Raw genomic sequence first — 20,038 nt, 5'->3', positions numbered from 1 at the left:
GAAAAATTCAAAGAGAAAATACATTAGTCTTTAATCAACCACCTCCTCTCCCCCCAGAAGTGCTTTTGGATTTTGAGTCCCAACTTTTACTCAGGTTATCTAAGACAATGGGTATCTCTTCCATTGCACCAGGTATTGTAATCTCTCTTTGTACAGTTTACAGTCTAGGACTCTTTTGATTTTGTAATACATCTCTCCCTGAACTATGATCAGTTTTTGGGCTACCTGATCCAATGTTCTCATAATCATTCACATCAAAGAATTCTTCCCAGTCACACATTGCAAACATTTAAATAGACAACCATAAATTAAATAATGACTGACTGATTAAATGGGGCCTCCTAATCTAGAGAATGGCAGAATTGATGCACAAGGAACATATGAAAAGCCAGGCTAGGCACAGCTTGTCAAAAAAGCTATCTTTGAAGTTGTCAAGATTCAACAAGGGCTCGATGATACAAAATCCACCAATAAGTGACAACTAAGACTATAATTTAAAATGTTGGTAAATAATACATAGCATTAGCCTAAAAATTCTAAAATCAAAAGTAACCAAAGATTGTTTCATATATTGCTTTATATTCTTAAAATTTGAATGATTCCAAAATTTACAGCTCAAAATAACTCAAATAGACTATATTCAAAGTTCAAAATATTTAGAAACACATATTGATTGATTGATTTTATAGGCTATTCCAGCCAGAAATAACTACAAGTGGTATATAATTTGGAAATTCTGACTATAAGATATATCTTCTTTCAAAGTTTTTTTCTTATTAACTCTTCCCTGACATTTAAGTGTGGCCTCAGAAAAATTAAGAAACATTTTGGGAAAAAGATGCAACCCAATAGTGCAGCACTTGATGCCAAGATAGAAAATATTTCCACAGCTACCATGTACTTCCCCTTGGTGCTCAAATAGCTTGGAACAAAAGATACCCAAACACTACAAAAGATCAACATGCTGAAAGTGATAAATTTTGCTTCATTGAAACTGCTGGGGAGATTCCTAGAAAGAAAGGCCACTGTAAAACTGGAAATTGCCAGGAAGCCCATATAACCCAGAACAGAGTAAAACATAGTCACTGAGCCTTCATTGCATTGTAATATAATTTCTGTAGTTTCTGAGTGTAAGTCCATTTCTGGGAAGGGAGGAAATGTTGCCAACCAAATTGTACAAATGGCTGCCTGAATAAGGGAACAAGAAAGGACAATAGAAATAGCCAGTTTCCTCCCCACCCACTTCCGTACCCTGGATCCTGGTTTGGTGGCCATGAATGCTAAAAGCACAATGATGGTTTTGGCCAGCACACAAGATACAGCCATAGAGAAGACAATGGCAAAGCTGATTTGTCGGAAGAGACAAATGATGTTCCCAGGTGGAAGGAGGAACTGAAATGTACAGAGGAAGCAGAGCAATAGAGATACAAGGAGCATGTAGGTGAGATCCCGGTTGTTGGCTTTGACAATGGGAGTGTTGTGATGTTTTACAAATGTTACTAGTACTATAAGAGTGAAGAGAGAAAAGGAAATGGTCAATGCAGCTAAGCTTGTTCCCAAATAATTTTCATAGGACAGGAAGGTGATTGTCTTCCTAATGCATGAGTCACGTTTCTTGCTTGAATATTGATCTTGTGGACATTCAGAGCAGGCATCCATGTCTAAAAGTGAAAAAAAGTTGATTCAGTTATTATTTCCATCTCAGGTTTTATTCCAGTTTAATTAGCAATTATCAACAACACAATCCCTTCATGTAATTAATAAATAGATATAGATTATATAGAGAAATGGAGAAATGGAGATGATAGAGATAGAAGGGATGGGGATAGGGAATGCTCAATATATTACCACTGTTCTCTTCTACTATGCATAAATATCTGTTCTGACCCCCCTCCGTCTGGTGATTAATGTTGACACAAGCTTACTGTTAGCCACGCTTTATTCACAGTAATTACTCACAGGCAAGACGTTGGCAGCAACCCAGATTCCCACAGATAAGAGATACAATACATACAAGAGCTTCTCCAGCTTGGTATGAATGGTTGTGTCCTGCAAAAAGTCTTTCACACGCCAAGGAGGTTGCCAACTGCTCAGCACCTCTACCTTGCCCGGCTCCATCGCAATTCCTTCAGGGGGAATACAGTGCCCCAGAAACTCAATGGCAATCTGCCAGAACTGACACTTCTCCAGTTTTGTGAACAAACAATGCTCCCAGAGTTGTTGCAGGACCAGGCATAGATGTTGCTGATGATCCTTCCAAGATGTTGAGTAGATCAAGATGTCATCCAGGTAAATGACAACAAACTGATCCAAAAGATCCTGGAAGATATCGTTCATGAAGTGTTGGAAGACTGCCGGGGCATTGGTCAACCCAAATGGCATGACCGTGTACTCAAAATGTCTGTACCGGGGGCTGAAGGCCATCTTCCATTCATCCCTCACCTGGACTTGGACCAGATTATAAGCGCCATGCAAGTCCAGCTTTGTGAACACCGTCGCCTCCTGAAGCCACTCCAACAACTCAGAAATCAGGGACAGTGAGTAACAGTTGTGCACCATGATGGCATTCATGTGACGGTAATCACAACAGAGTCTCGGATCCCCGGTATTCTTTTTGGCGAACAAGACTGAGGCAGACAGTGGCAAAGACGAAACTGGATAAAACCCCATGTGAGGTTCTTGTCCAGAAAGTCCCGCAATGCAGCCAACTCTGGCTTGGACATGGAGTACAGGTGACCCACAGGGAGCTTCGTGTCTGGTACCAAGTCAATGGGTCAGTCATGAGGCCGGTGTGGCAGCAGTTGGTCCAACTCCTGTTCACTGAAGACGTAAGTGAACTCTGCTAAATCCAGCGGCATGGCCACCCTGGGCAAGCTGAGCACCTGGCCTGCGCAGACATGACAGGTGTGGTCGACATATTGCAGGGATGGGAACGTGACCAGGTTCTGAGACCAATGAATCTGAGAGTCATGCACCTGCAGCCAAGCCAAGCGCAGGACCACAGGGAAATGCAGATTCGAAGCAACGTAAAATTGGATGGCCTCCTCAGGCTCCCTGAGGACCAGATGCAAGAGCTGCATGGCAGCCTTGATAGGCTCAGACAGAAGTACCTGGCCATCAATGGTCTCGACCTGCATCGGTGGGTCCAGAGGACACAGAGGGATGTCATACTTGGCAGCAAATGCCACATCCATAAAGTTCGTGGTAGCCCTGGAATCGACCAAGGCATGGGGCGGAATTCCCTGTGGATTACCTGACAAAAGGATGCATGCTGCCAAGATCATGTGCTGGGGAGGGCCATTCATCTCTGTTTTGGTATGCACCCTACCTAAAGTTTCCCTCAGATTGGGCTCCGCCCGTTTCCCAACACATTGTTCCATAGCCGAGGGGAGGCTTCTGACCTTGCAGCTCCCCTACTCTTTTTGGGACAAACCAAGGCCAGGTGTCCAGGATCCCCGCAGTAGAAACACAATCCCCTGTGTGCCGTTTGTCCATCTTCATTTGCGACAAGCGGGGTTTGATGGCACCCAACTCCATGGGCTCCTCCCAAGAAGCTACTGGTCTCCTGGGTTGTGCAGCGAGAGCCCCGCCTCTGCAACCAGGCGTCTATTTGGAGGCACAAGTGGATCAATGCCTTGAATGTCGATGGCCTGTCCATCTGCACCAGCTCATCCTGCAGGTCATCTGACAGCCCACCTTGAAAGATGTCCATGAGGGGTGCCTCATTCCAGGCCGAATCTTGACTAAGAAGCCGGAATTCACTGGGATAATCCTGCAAGGATCCATGGCCCTGCTGCAGTGTCTTGAGCAGTCTGGTAGCTGTTTCCTCCTTAATGGGGTCCTCGTACATCAGTCTGAGGTGCTTACAAAATCCCCTGAAATAGTCCAGCAGAGGGCTAGCCTGGGATAACAAAGGAGTAGCCCAATAAGCTGCTGTGCCTGAGAACAAGCTAATAATAAATCCCACCTTAGCCCAGTCAGTAGGAAAGTTCTCCGCTCTCAAGCTGATAAACATCTGGCATTGTCCCAAGAAAGCTGGAAACATGGCTTGGCTGCCATCGAACTTGTCCGGCACAGCCACCGGACATTTCCTTCAAAGCTGGGGGGGAATAGCAGGCCCCTACAGCTGAGCTATCTGACCAGCCAGCAGAGCCACTTGCTGTGCCAACTGGGCGTTCTCAGCATGTAATTGCTCCACTGTGGCTTAATGAAGCTTTGTTTGTTTGAGGCAGGACACAATCTGTTCTGACCCCCCTCCGTCCGGTGATTAATGCTGACACAATCTTACTGTTATCCACATTTTATTCACAGTAATTACTCACAGGCAAGATGTTGGCAGCAACCCAGACTCCCACAGATAAGAGGTACAGTATACACAAGAGCTTCTCCAGCTTGGTATGAATGGTTGTGTCCTGCAAAAGATCTCCTCCCAAAGTCTCTTCATATATACTCTCTTGGGAGGAGCCCAGCCACAACCACCTGGGCTTGATTATCTCTTATGAGTCTGTCTTAACTGCTGCTTCCATTTCTCCACCCTCCTTTGCCTGGCGTCAGGGACAAACTCCCTTTGATCTTCACCACTGCTCCAGTGCCTGACGTCAGGGATAAAACTCCCTTTGATTTTCACCACTGCTCCATGCCTCAAGCGCCTCCTAATGACCAACCAGACTCTCTGGTCCCTGCTTGGAGTCTGAACCCTGCCCAGGGTCCTCCACATCTTCCAGAGCCAACTTATAGGGTCCCTAGCTATCGGAGTCCATCAGCGGTTCCAACGGCTCCTGCTGGGCCACAACAAATATTGAATACATGTTTCCTAAATTATATAAATATAAATATAAATATAAATATAAATATAAATATAAATATAAATATAAATATAAATATAAATATAAATATAAATATAAATATAAATATAAATATAAATATAAATATAAATATAAATATAAATATAAATATAAATATAAATATAAATATAAATATAAATATAAATATAAATATAAATATAAATATAAATATAAATATAAATAATATAAATATAAATATAAATAATATAAATATAAATATAAATATAAATATAAATATAAATATAAATATAAATATAAATATAAATATAAATATAAATATAAATATAAATATAAATATAAATATAAATATAAATATAAATATAAATAATATAAATATAAATATAAATATAAATATAAATATAAATATAAATATAAATATAAATATAAATATAAATATAAATATAAATATAAATATAAATAATATAAATAATATAAATAATATAAATAATATAAATAATATAAATAATATAAATATAAATATAAATATAAATATAAATATAAATATAAATATAAATATAAATATAAATATAAATATAAATATTAATATTAATATAAATATAAATATAAATATAAATATAAATATAAATATAAATATAAATAATATAAATAATATAAATAATATAAATATAAATATAAATATAAATAATATAAATATAAATATAAATATAAATATAAATATAAATATAAATATAAATATAAATAATATAAATATAAATATAAATATAAATATAATATAAATATAAATATAAATATAAATATAAATATAAATATAAATATAAATATAAATATAAATATAAATATAAATATAAATATAATATAAATATAAATATAATATAAATATAAATATAAATATAATATAAATATAAATATAAATATAAATATAAATAATATAAATATAAATTGTATGTATGTATGTATGTATGTATGTATGTATGTATGTATGTATGTATGTATATGAATGAACAGGACAAATGACATCGCCCCCCTCCCTTACATCAAATGCACCACAGATAAAATCAGCAAAATTCTCCAGAAACACAATATCAAGATAGCCTTCAACAAGACCAGCACACCTACACCCGTGAAAATCTACGAAAACACACACACACACACACACACACACACACACACACAAACATACATATATACACACACACATTGATATAGTCTATTCATTAGGCTTCCTTTGAAATCACAGAGATATGAAATGCTAATTTTATTTGCTCAGTGTTTCTCAATCATTCTCTTGAGTACCTTGAGTTGAATCAGTCATTCACCCCTAAAATTCTTACCATTCTGGCTTGAAATTTTCCCTTCAGGACACAGGAAACAATCATAGCAGCAAAACTGCTTTCCTTCTTGCTTTTGTTTGAAATAGCCAGGGAGACAGCTCTTTGTACATGTCGAAATGGGCAGAGTCTAGTAAATGAACAGGAAGGAGAGTTAACCACTGCCATTTAGGGTTCAGAAATAGAGATAGTCCTCAATTTATGACCGCAATTGAGCTCAGCATTTATGTTGTTAAATTATGACATTGCAACTGTCATAAATGTGAGTCACTTGTCAAGCATCTGCATGTAAATCATGTAACCATTCTCCATGTGTTTGTGTCTCCAGTTTTTTTAATCATCTTAGTTCCTCTTCTTTGCACTTTTTCCAAAGTTTCAACAGCTTTTTTGTAATGTGGTGACCAAAACTCTATGGAGTATACCAGGAGTTATTTTACTAAGGATTTATAAAGCAGTACTAATACTTCATGTGATTTTGATTCTATGCCTCTGTTTATACAACTGAGGATTGTATTAACTTTTTTGACTGATGCGGCTGGCTCATGTTTAAGTGATTATCCACTAGGACTCCATGATCCCTCTCACAGTTACTGCTTTTGAACAAAGTTTCACCTAATCTGTACTTATACATTTCATTTCTTCCATCTAGGTGTAAAACTTTGTTATTCTTCATATTAAATTGCATGTCGTTGGATAGAGCCTATTGTTCAAGTCTGTCAAGATGTTCCTGAGCTTGTCTTCTGGGATGTTGGCTATTCCTGACAACTGCAGCTGCATCTTAAAAAGTCATTTGCAAATTTGATGAGTTCTCTTTCTATTCCCTCATCTAAGTCATTTATGAAGATATTGAAGAGTACTGGACCTAAGACAAAACCTTGTTGAACCCCATTGCTTGCTTCCCTCCATATATATGTAGTATCATAAAGGACTACTTGTTGGGCACGATTTGTCAGCCAGTTACAAATTCATCTAGTGTGGTGATGCTATCTATCCCATATTTTTCTAATTTACCAAAAGATAAGTTGTGGTCTACTATGTTAAATGCTTTGCTGAAGTCTAAGTATACTAAGTCCACAGCATTTCACTGGTCTACTAATTTAGTCACTTTGTCAAATAATAAATAATGGTTTGCCATGATCTGTTTTTAACAAACCCTTGCTGGCTTCCAGTTATAACTTTATTTGTTTCTAGAAGCGTGAATATCTTTTTTAAAATTATTTTCTCCAGGATTTTCCCAGGTATTTATGTTATGATGAATGGTTTTCTGGATCTGTTCCTCTCTCCCTTTTTTTTGAAGATGGGAGCCAAATCAGCTCTTTTCCAATAGTAATACTCCAAATGCACCAGGATTTTTAAATATATGGTACAATTGCTATGAGATAATAACTGCCAGCTTCTGTGATCTTGTTGCAAAATGTACATTAAAAATTCTCTTCATCAAAATAAATTTTAAAAAAATCATATCTAAAAACTATTGCATTTAGGTTTACTCATCCTTATGAATAGTTTCAAAAAATAGATTCTCACTCTCTTCTTGCAAAGATAAACTTATCACAAACATAAGTGTACAAATCTTAATTGAATTTTTTTTCAGGTATATATAAATCTGTCATTTTAATTTTACTTGGATTTTTAAATCCCATTAACATGTATTTGATTATTTAAAATATCTGTAATAGTGAAGATACATAATGTTTGAGAAATGTTAAATTCATTTATATTCACTGGAATTTAAATCATGCAAACAAAAAGTGTGAGAGATAAATAAAACACATTTATAGAAAATAATTATTTAAAAACATGTTAACCCCTTGGTTAAAGCTGCTGTGCCAAGTAAGGTCATCATCCTGGATGGTAAAGATCTTGCTTGAAAAAATCCAAGGCATTAGCTTTCCAATTTTGACATGATGTATAGATTGGTTTGGGAATGTGACCCAGTTTACAATATCAAATCCACTTGCCAATTCTCCATTCGAATCAAAAGTAATCTGATCACCTGCACTATTGTTAAATATGATTTTTTTCAAGAAAGAGTGTAGCTGTAAGTCAAAGAGGAGCATGAAAGTTTATAAAAATGTTTCAAAGATAATTCTTAAATCCCAGATCTTATCACCATTATGTATTATTTCTGTTTTTCCTCATTTGTTTGAAGTGGATTACAGAATATTTCACAATAAAAAAAGACCTATTTTAATTTAAAAGAGGAAATTGGTAAAATAAGCATCACTGATCAATGATGCTCATGTTTGTCGAATTTTATTGAATGTAAGTCATTTTAAATGAGCTATTCAATACTTCCCATATGGACAAATCAGTAGGTAAGTCCCCATTGCAATAACAAAGTCAAAAATAGAAATAGGAAACCTTTGATAAATCATAAGGATGGATGTCAGAAAAGTAAACAACAGTTTCTCCATGGGATTTCATTAAATGTTATAATGCTAATGTAAGAAATTAAAGAATTAAAAAAAATATGGTTATGTAGAGGACACAGTGAGCAAACTGTCTAGAAAGTTGAAGATATCTTAATCAAGAAACTTCAATGAAACAGTTATGAGTCTTGAAAGATTTAAAATAGTTGAGAATATACTACATTACCTTCCATGGCTGCAGATCTTGAAGAAATGCTTTTTCTCTATTTACAATTTTTCTCTCTCTGAAATGACGTGACCACATGGCCTGTGTAGCATGTGCTACTGCATAGACTGCATTATATACACCATAGCTATAACTACTCGTAGTCATTTCAAAAAAAGCTCCAGGAAGTGTCCCCAGCTTCTCCTGCCCACTACAGGAGTCACTGGTTTTCTCTGTTGGAGGCAGTTTTGGAAACACACAATCAAATGCATGTGCCCACACATTTCTGATAAAACCATCATCTCTTGATAAAGGGTTCACAGTCTGAAGAAACTGTTGGAAACCTGGAATCTCCTTTGAATGAACAGTGAAGGACAGAGCACCATAAAATACTTGGATATCCCATTTCCTTTGATAGAAATATGATGCAAGATCACTCTGAGCCACCATGATCCACACTTTCCCTTTAGGTTCCTTAGGCACTAATTCCATTTGTGGCAGATGAAGTAACACTCTCAAAACAATCATATTTCTTTCATAAATTATCACAACAATGGCATTGTTTCGCATCAAGAAAAGGTACATTTCCACTAGCCAATCCAGGTCATCAAGAATGGTACCTAGATAAAATGGCTTAAGTCTTTTCAAAAAAGCAACACAGATTCTGTGAAGAGAGAACATGGAGGAAATAGTACGAACAAACCTTTCTCCATCTTCATCTTTAAATAGTATTCCAATCCATGTCCACCTGAAGTGCATAAGGAGCTGGATAATCGCTTTGTATTGGTCGGCTTCATTTGGAGCCATCTGATAGAAAGAATGTTCTTCAGAGCTATCATTCTTATGTAGAGGTGAACCATATGTGAGCTTTCAAACAAAAGTTGAAAAATTGAGATAAAAATAAAAATTGCATACCTTGGGATCATAGGCATTTACAGACAGAGGTGGAGGTTAGAGAAATAGAAAACGTTATTGGTTCCTGGTCACTATGTTAAACTCTAAATACGTATATTATTTAATAAGTTTAAACACAGTATGTCTTCAAATTCTGTGACATACCTATAGTTCTTTTGGAACTTTGTAGATACACAAAATAAATGCCATAGTGAAAGAGATTCCAGAATGAAGTTCTCCAATGACTGAAATAAGTATGTTCTGGATGTCACACTTATAATTGGGGATGAAATTCTTTATATATTAGTTATTGTAACAATTTGATATTATTCATTGTGCTTCATGACAAAAAAAATCATCAAGGTTTACAAAACTCAGGTAATCCTGTAAGTTTCTTTAATTTCCTACCTGTGGAACTTTGTAGATGCTCAAAATACGTGCCATCTTGAAAGAGATTCCAGAATAAAGTGCTCCGATGACTGAAATGAGTTTGTTCTGGATTTCACACTTATAATTGGGGATGAATTTCTTCTGTCCGGAGAAAAGTTTCATTGTGACATATGACGTATATGTTCCAGCATAGTTATCATAGATTTTGAATCCTAGAGTGATGTTCGGTAAGATATCAGGGGTTTCATTGATCTCCTTTACAGCAAATATCAGAGCCAAGATATGTTGATAGTACTTGGTAAGAATTCTGCTATTAGAATTAAATAATCATTAAGGGAAATTCTGCATCTAAGAAAGTCAGTTTAACATTTTTATGCTTCATTGAAATTCTTAGAATTGAACACTTGCTTTGCCATATTATGTCATTTTATTGGAATCAAAACTATTTCAGAGTTCTATTTCATGCATTCTTTAAATGATGCACATAAGGAGTATGTTGGATACCCTTGGAATAATTTTTCAGTGGGATTATCCTTTGCTTTTCTTAGACTCTCTTTACAGGTAGTCCTTAATTTATGCCCACAATTGAATCCAAAATTTATGTTGTTAAATAAGACAATTTTTAAGTGAGTTTTGCCTCATTTTACGATCTTTCTTGCTACAGTTAAGTTAATAACTGCAGTTGATAAGTTTGTAACATGATTGTTAATTGAATTTGGATTTCCCATCGATTTGCTTGATAAAAGGTTGCAAAAGTGATCACATGACCTTGCAAATCAGCAATGGTCATAAGTATAAACCAGTTTGCCAAGCATCTGAATTTTGATTACATGATCATGAGACTGTAAGATTATAATTGTGAAAATGGTCATAAGTCACTTTTTTCAGGGCCACTGTAAATTTGAACAATTACTAAATGAACTGTTGTAAATCGAGGACTACGAGAACCTTTATTTCTCAGTGAAATAAAAGCAATGAGGTTTTTAGAATCTTAACTATATTTTGAAAGTTATGCTTTAATAGACTGCTCTCTCATTCTCATTTGCCTTGAAAACAATTTATAAAAATCCTTTTGAGTCCATGACTGGTTTTCTGTTAAATGGAAATGCTTTGTTCCTTTTAAAAATAGAAAATGTATTATACTTTTATCTTGTACTCCTATGATAAAAAGAATATAGCATCAAATAAAATTTAGTACAGAATCACATTATTATTAGGATAACATAATATTTTTAATTTCATAAGTAAACTAAAAAATATGCATTTTTTAAAGTTACCTAGCAAGCTAATGGTAGGTGTACATTTTCTTTCTAAAATCTTTTCTCCTAAGCATGGTTTGTTGCAATCAAATAAAAACAGCCATTGTAATGTTTAACTTCACTTAGTTATTTGCTAAACACAAGTCTCAATATAAATTGCTTTAACCCCAACCATTTAATCCCAGCTAATCAGTACCTGATTACTACTTAAATCATTGACTAATTTACTAGACTGTCAGTTCATCCATCAAATATCATAGGCAGCACAAAAAATAATGTTTAGTTTATGTACATAATTTCAATATGAATCACTTTCAATAATTGTGATAAATATAATCAGGTGCTGTATATGAGTACTCTCACACATGTATACTAATAGAAAAAGAAGGAAGGGGTAAAGGAAGAAGATTGCTCACAGAAATTCATCACTAAATGAATAGTGAGGATCTTCATCAAAGTTAGGAGGAACTGTAGGGATGGTGATAAGAGATGTGATACCACCAATGATAAAATCACTGGCTTGAAAGTAATCATGCACAATAGCAAGTGGTTCACTGCTAGTACATTTTGCTGTTTCAGTCATACATACTGTGCATGGTAAGAACAAGATTAAAAGCAACCATTGTCCCATTGTTATTTAAGCTCCCAGTTATGTGTGATGATCTAGTTTTCTCTGAAGTTTATCTACTATGGCTCAAATCTGATTTAAACTTTCACTATTTTCATTTAGTGATCCACTTTCCAATGAAATTGTAAACATGTGTGCATTTTATCTTGCCTCAGTTCTTAGATTTGCTCATGTTTACCAAGCTTCCAGGAGAGTTTTTATGGGAGCAGAATTAATCACAGTCTTTTTAAATAATTACCAGTCAGATAATATATGTATTTTTAAAATTCCAATTTCTTTCTGTGTTGTGAGGAACATTTTATCATTAAATAATACTTTCATCACACCTAGCAATAAAACAAAACACATTTGTATAAGAAAAGTTCCCAACTAATTGACAAACACCCATTATTCAATTTTTTTAAAGGTTATGGAATAGAAAGGGGGAACAGAGTTGTATGTGTGTTTACAGATTCACATCAGGGGTGGGTTTCAACCAGTCCAAGGCAGTCCGCGTGGACCAGTTGGTCGGTGAACCCGGAAGTAAGTAACTTTCGGGAACACGTCTTTGAAGGCTTTTGCGCTTCCACGCAGGCGCATGGCACATACAGCGCCTGCACGATTCTCCGCAAGCAGCTGGAGCATCACGCAGGTGCTAAGATGCATGCATGAACTGCGCGCGTGCACGAGGACGCTGCCAGCCCTGTTCCAACCATACCAGTTGGAACGGGATGAGCAACCTCCACTGATTCACATGCATATAGTATATCTATGCATTCTATTTATATGTGTTTTTATTGCTGATGGGGTCAAGCAAGAATCTAACTTGGAGTCATTGGGCAGCCACAAGTAGCATAAGCTTGACTGTTCCTAAGATCTATGAAGACTTATCTGATGATTCTCAAAGAGAAGACAAGCAATCTGGTAAAATTCTTGTACTGTGAGACATACAATAAAGTTACTGACCTTGGATATTCATGAGAGGCTATTATTGTTCCTGATAATAATTACCTTAGTCTTTCAAAAACATAGCTGCATTCCTTTATTCAAAACTTGGTTTTGTTGATCAATGAGGAGCCTTCACATTGTTGAAACTTGAACTATACAATCTACAATTAAATTTTATCTGAAGTAAAGCTGTATAACATTAATTGATATTGCTCATTTTTTTCTAATTTAATAAGTATCACCAAGATGGCTATAAATATTTACTTATATAAAAACTACACCCATGTCTCAAGGAAGGATAAGAAAAAAAACACCCTACAATAAAAGATATTACCAATACAAATAGAAATAATAAAGGTAACCCCACTTCTTCCCTAGGTATGACCATAATAGCCCATTTTTGAAATGAGGTCTTGACAATAGCAAAAAGGCCAAAATGCTCTATCCTGTAGCCCATTTTCCTTTTACTTAAAAATTGGAGTGGGGCACTAAATTTGGCCTCTATAAAGTATCTCACTAGATGGGCACAATCATATTGGATAAAGCAGCAGCTGGGTTGGTTTGTTGTTGTGACTAGCTGTCTTAAATATTTATGCTATTAGTAGTAAAACATTAATATAAGTTAAAGCTGTTCCATTTTAGCGCTTTCCAACTATCTGTAAAGATCTGCTGGAGAGGAACCAAAATTAGAAACAAGCCAATGCCCAGCCTAGGAGAATCCATTCTGTTTGGTAGACAGGGTTCAAGACATTTAAGGATTTGTATGTCAACTTTTGACCTTGACAATTATGGGAAGCATTGCCTGAATGTGTCTCCTATACTTACTTCAAAATAAACAAAGTCACACCATTTTTTACTTGTATTGTAACTTCCATTACAATAATTTACTTGAGAGGTATCCAGCAAATGGTCAAAGAAAATGTCTCCAAAAAAGAAGGAATGTTGTATATAAATCAGTTATTGTTTGTTTGGCATGACCTGGTTTTAACAAACCCACGCTGGCTTCTATTAACTGCCTTGTTCATTTTTAGGTGCTCACAATTCTGCTCCTTGATTATCTTTTCTTGGATCTTCCTAGCTATTGATGTAAAATTGATTGACCTGTAATTTCATGATTCCAGCGAGAAGTCAGCTGGAGCGGCCTGCCATGGCTCTGCACTCTGGGCGAGTCCAAGGATCATTTGGGGCCTTCATTCCAGCCAATCCCTGAGCTCGCTTAGACCGCAGGCCTGCGTGGCACTCAGCTGAGATCTTTCTTGCAACCCTCCCCACCCCCCAGCCAATCCCCAGCCTAGGCGGTGGGCCTAGTTGATTGAGTTGTCCATGTGTCCCTCCAGTCCAGCTTACCTGCTGCCTGGTCACCTGCCTGCTCCCTGCTCCCTGGTCGCCTGCCTGCTCCCTGGTCGCCTGCCTGCTCCCTGGTCGCCTGCCTGCTCCCTGGTCGCCTGCCTGCTCCCTGCATTCTTCGTATTGGAGAGCTGCTGATTCTTCTTGCTGGTAAGTGACTCGGTTTTTTTTCTTTATGCTTTTAATGTTTTTTAAAGGATATTTTATTTATTGTTTATAGAATTATTTTTAATGGCTTTTTGGGAGGGAATAGTATTTTTAATTATTGTTTATAGAATATGTTTTTAATTGTTTTTAAGGATTTTTTTATTATTTATAGAATATCTTTTAAAAATATTTTAAGGAATTTTTATTTATTTATTGTTTATAGAATTTTTTAAGGGCTTTTAGGCAGGGAATGGTATTTTTAATTATTGTTTATATATTATGTTTTTTGAATGGTTTTTAAGGATTTTTTATTATTTCTAGAATATCTTTTTTAAATTATTTTTAGGGATTTTTTATTTATTTATTGTTTATAGAATATGTTTAATACAAGAAATGATATTGCTTTTTATAAATGTTTTATTTGTGATGCAATATTTTGTTTTTAAGGCTGCAGGTTGGTGCATGGTTTATGTGTCTCAAAGTGGCTGCTTTTATGGGCAGCCCAGGTTGGTGCAAGGCAGCTTTGGCAGATTTTGTGTGTTTCTGTGTGATACCTGATTGTTTAGGTAATTATGAGGTGGTTGCTGGTTCTGTGAGCTTCCTGGCACTGTCCTTTATAGTTTCCCATAATGCCTTGCTGGTTTTTATTCCAGTGGCTTTGTCTTTCCTGTCCTTAGGGTTAGGGAAAAAACTGGTTTCATCTGCAATCATTTGGGGGGAAATTATTCTTTTGGTGTTTTCCTGGCACTGTCATAGTTTGGGTGTGTGTGTATGTAATGTCCCGCAGTTATCTACACATTAATAATGACAAGTACTAATAATATTTCCTTATACATTTTAGTGACCTTTCCTTAATTGGTGTTTTCTTTCATACTTTTTGATTTCTAATTTCTGTTTCTGTTAGTTAGCAATTGATAAAACAAATCCCACGTGAAAAAGTATTCAAAGCCTTATTGATTTTAATTGTCAATTTATTCATTCCTGCACATTCTAATATTTATTCATTTTCATATCTTTGTTTTTCCACTGTTGTGCAAACGCAATTCTAGCAGCTGTTAACATGTGTAAAATTAAATATGTATTGTATTCCATTTGAAATACCCAACAAAATATTACTGCTTTTAAATCCATATCTTGCTTTACCATTGCTTCTTACCGTGATACCATTAACTCTTGAATAGCTTGGTCTGTCCTAAATATTGAACCTAATTCATATATTCCTGTTTTTTGAACTGAGGAATAAATTTCAGAAAAAAAAATGTATTGCTCTGTGAATCTACCAATGACGTTCATTCTTAATCTAACTTTTTAGATGAAAAACTATATTTTTTTTGTTTCTTGGGGGGCATCTGTCCTGAAAAGACTGTACATTGTTGAGTGAAAACAGAGGTCCCTTCTGTTACCTGTAGTGTAGTTCTCAGCTTACAACCACAATCGAGTCCAATATTGTTTTATTTCTTTTGCAGTTAGTATTATTTAACAGGATGAAGAGGGAACAGAGTATGACTGCTGGGATAGTCATCTTTCCTATGTAAATAGTTGTTTTATTGTTCTGTGTGCTGGTTTCATCCTTAATATAGCAGTGCAAGCAATTAAAGTCTTCCTTTCTGTGTCTCTTTGTGCAGGCCATTCATTGGAGCAAAGGGGTTAGTTGGTGATGTTGAAGACACACAAAAGGACAGTCATCCTCCTTTTTTATTATTTTGTGTGCTTCTTTCATGCTAATGTAGTGCATGCTATTGAAGAGTTCATTTGTGTGTCTCTTATTTGTGCAGGCCATTTGTGCAGGCAAGGTAGTCAGTGATATTGAAGATTGGCAAGGTCAGTCATCTTCCTTCTGTAAGTAGCTCTTTTATTTTTTTGTGTACTTATTTTAATCTTATTTAAGTAGTAAGTGCACAAAATAATAAATTTCCTTTTTTATATCTTCTTTTTGTAGATCATTCATTGGGGCAAATGATTCAGTGACATCGTCTTGGCCACTCCCACCCAGTCACATGACAGCCAAGCTGTCAGCACTCCTACCTAGACACATGGCCAGCAAGCCACTCCCACCCAGTCACATAGCAAGCAAGCCACTCCCACAAAACAAGTCACACCTACAGAAAAGGTTTTAAAAAACTTTGAAACCCACCATTAGTTCATTTGCTTGCAAGATAGATTCTTTGGGTATAAACTATTTGGGGTTGCATGGATTCTTTGAATATAACTGAAGCTTCAGAAGTGAAGACAAAAAGTCATCATCAATCACACTTTCACTTTTAATAGTGAGGAATTACAATAGTGTCATAACACTACTTTTGTATGTTCAAATCAAAGAAGTGGTGGCAATGTCAGATGGTTTAGAAGTTATTTAACTCAATGAAATACTGTAGGTGTGTTCAGTTGGTGCAGGACTTCCATATCATCAGTAATATTGGAATGGTGTCTCAGAACTATTTTGGAGAGTTCCTAGGAATATACTATGATTCTAAGCTTGCTTCATGTAGATACAATTTGAATGATTTTAAGTATTCTCAAGTTAACAGTAGCCCCCTAAATATTCAGAGTTTAAACTATTTATATTTTTTAATTGATTGACTAAACAATAGGTTTTCCAGGGTATCCCAGCCAAAAATCACTCTGAGTAGTATATAATTAGGAAATGCTGATTATAAGATAGATATATTTCCAGCTCAAAATAACTCAAATAAACTATATTAGAAATTCAAAATATTTAGAAACACATTTTTTTTAATAATTTTATTTTTTATTACATAGACAACATCACATAACAATAGGAAAAAAAACAGAGGGAAAAGGAGAGAAAAAAAAGGGAAAAAAAGACAACACCCCCCCCCCCATCATCACATACAATATGTTATTTGATCACAGGTGCATCCCTACTATGTTTCCCCCCATACACACATCCCGTATCTCTCTGTTGTATATTTAATAGACACCACAATAACCTAGGTTTTTTTTTTTTTTAAAAAAAACCATCATCACATACAGCATGTTGTTTGGTTACAAGTGTTTTAACATCTGCATCTTCAAATAATATTTACCGTCTCAATTATTTCATCTAACTAAAGGCCTCATTTTCATTCTACAATATATATTCAGTTAACATTAGCATTATTTTTCCCCAGAAAGTATACTTCTATTTATTGTTAACCTTGCATTTCATACCTTCAAACAGAGATCTTATTCCTTCATTTTTCAACAAAGCATCGCTGCCTATATATACCAGTTTTCATTTGTTCCCCTATTAGAATTGCTTATCAGCAGCGAAATATCATTATAATAAGTTCTTAACCTTATACATTATATCCCCAGACCTTATATTAATACTTCATTGTGTCATTATTAGATTATTTCACAGCATAATTATATCATCATTTACTTTCTTCAATTAAGGCATAAGTATATCATTTTTCATTTCCAAAGTTTTTTTTCCCCCTAGCCACCGATAAAACAAATCCCATATCTTATAAAATTGTTCATCCTCTTGCTCTCTAATTTCAAATGTCAATTTACTCATTTCAGCACAGTCCATTATTTTTCGGATAACTTCTTCCTGTTTTGGTATTGTTTCGTTTTTCCAGTTTTTTGCAAATACAATTCTGGCTGCTGTTAACACATTTACAATCAGATATTTTAAGTCTTTGTTGTAGGTTTCTGATATGATCCCCAATAAAAAGACCTCTGGTTTAAAGTCTATTTTTTTGTGTGTCATTTTCTCCAACCACATGTGGATTTTAGTCCAGTATCTTTTAGCTTCAGTGCAAGTCCACCACATGTGGTAGTATGGGCCAGGTATCTGGTGACATTTCCAACATTTTTCTGATTTATTCTTGAACATTCTTGCGATTCTGGTCAGGGGTAGGTGCCACCTGTAAAACATCTTATACAAGTTTTCTCTATATGCAGTAGACATTGTCTTTTTGTAATTTTGAGGCCACAATTTCTGCCAATTCTCTAAATCAATCCCATACCTAAAGTTTTTTCCCCAAGCTATCATAGTTTCTTTAACTTGTTCTTCATGCAATTTAAACTCCAATAAATATCCATATAGTTTTTTAATTACTTTTTCATCAGTGCCTGTTAAAATTTTACCTAACTTAGTCATTTTATTATAAAGACCTTTAGTTTTTCTATTATATCTAGATTGTATCTGTACATATGAATACCAGTTCATTTCCATCCCTTCTTGTTTCAACTCTTGAATAGATTTGAGCTCACCCTCTGTATTCAATAATTCTGTATATCTAACTGTTTGTTCCTTTTTATATATTATTGGATATGAAAATGCTTCAATTGTTGATATCCAGACTGGAATTTTTAAATAATGTAGTCTTTTAACCTTTTCCCAGTTTAACAACAACGCCTCCCTTATATAATGTCTTCTAAAGTAACCATGTGATTTAGTACCCTTATGCCATAAGAAAGCATGTCATCCCAACAGCAAGTCGTGACCTTCTACATTCAATAATCTAGAGTTTTTTTAATAATATCCATTCCTTAATCCACATCAAGTTTGTTGCCTGATAGTATAGCTCCCAATCAGGTAGCCCAAATCCTCCTCTAGATCTAGCATCTTGTAGTAATTTAAGTTTTATTCTAGCTTTTTTCCCTTGCCAAATAAATTTAAAACCATTTCATTTAAATCTTGAAAAAAATCCTTACCCAATCTGATTGGGATTGTCTGAAACAGATATAGAATTCTAGGTAGAATGTTCATTTTAATTGTAGAGATTCTTCCCATCATTGATAAGTGCAAATTTTCCCATTTCTCCAAGTCAATTGCTATTTGTCGTTTTAGTCTGGTATAGTTATCCTCTTTAAGAGTGCTACATCTAGGTGATAAGTATATCCCCAAATATTTAACCTTACTTGTGACATCGTCTTGGCCACTCCCACCCATGACAGCCAAGCCACTCCTACCCAGACACATGGCCAGCAAGCCACTCCCACCCAGTCACATAGCAAGCAAGCCACTCCCACAAAACTAGTCACACCTACAGAAAAGGTTTTAAAAAACTTTGAAACCCACCACTAGTTCATTTGCTTGCAAGATAGATTCTTTGGGTATAAACTATTTGGGGTTGCATGGATTCTTTGAATATAACTGAAGCTTCTGAACAGAAGTGAAGACAAAAAGTCATCATCAATCACACTCTCACTTTTAATAGTGAGGAATTACAATAGTGTCATAACACTACTTTTGTATGTTCAAATCAAAGAAGTGGTGGCAATGTCAGATGGTTTAGAAGTTATTTAACTCAATGAAATACTGTAGGTGTGTTCAGTTGGTGCAGGACTTCCATATCATCAGTAATATTGGAATGGTGTCTCAGAACTATTTTGGAGAGTTCCTAGGAATATACTATGATTCTAAGCTTGCTTCATGTAGATACAATTTGAATGATTTTAAATATTCTCAAGTTAACAGTAGCCCCCTAAATATTCAGAGTTTGAACTATTTATATTTTTTAATTGATTGACTAAACAATAGGTTTTCCAGGGTATCCCAGCCAAAAATCACTCTGAGTAGTATATAATTAGAAATGCTGATTATAAGATAGATATATTTCCAGCTCAAAATAACTCAAATAGACTATATTCGAAGTTTAAAATATTTAGAAACACATATTGATTGATTGATTTTATAGGCTATTCCAGCCAGAAGTAATTACAAGTGGTATATAATTAGGAAATTCTGACTATAAGAGAGAGCAATCAATATATCTTCTT

The 20,038-nt window shown here is 35.2% G+C and overlaps 1 protein-coding gene across 1 annotated transcript; it reads right to left on the bottom strand.

Moving 5' to 3' along the window:
* Window positions 1-759: 759 nt before the first annotated feature.
* LOC116521553 (vomeronasal type-2 receptor 26-like) lies at window positions 760-11,836 on the bottom strand. Its single transcript, XM_032236211.1, has 5 exons — window positions 11,670-11,836; window positions 10,013-10,304; window positions 8,732-9,577; window positions 6,137-6,263; window positions 760-1,661 (listed from the first exon to the last, which is right to left on the bottom strand). Exons 1-5 carry the CDS (start codon window positions 11,834-11,836, stop codon window positions 760-762), a joined length of 2,334 nt encoding a protein of 777 aa, XP_032092102.1.
* Window positions 11,837-20,038: the final 8,202 nt, after the last annotated feature.

Source organism: Thamnophis elegans, chromosome Z (genome assembly GCF_009769535.1).
Source record: "Thamnophis elegans isolate rThaEle1 chromosome Z, rThaEle1.pri, whole genome shotgun sequence".
Lineage (NCBI taxonomy): Eukaryota > Metazoa > Chordata > Lepidosauria > Squamata > Colubridae > Thamnophis > Thamnophis elegans.
This window is presented reverse-complemented; position numbering and strand designations above follow the sequence as displayed.

Coding starts and splice junctions, on each gene's coding strand:
- LOC116521553 (XM_032236211.1), bottom strand. CDS start 11,836: ATGACTGAAACAGCAAAATGTACTAGCAGTGAACCACTTGCTATTGTG. Junction 10,305..11,669: donor TCATTTAGTGATGAATTTCT/GTGAGCAATCTT, acceptor TAATTCTAATAG/CAGAATTCTTACCAAGTACT. Junction 9,578..10,012: donor GCATCTACAAAGTTCCACAG/GTAGGAAATTAA, acceptor TTTGTTTGAAAG/CTCACATATGGTTCACCTCT.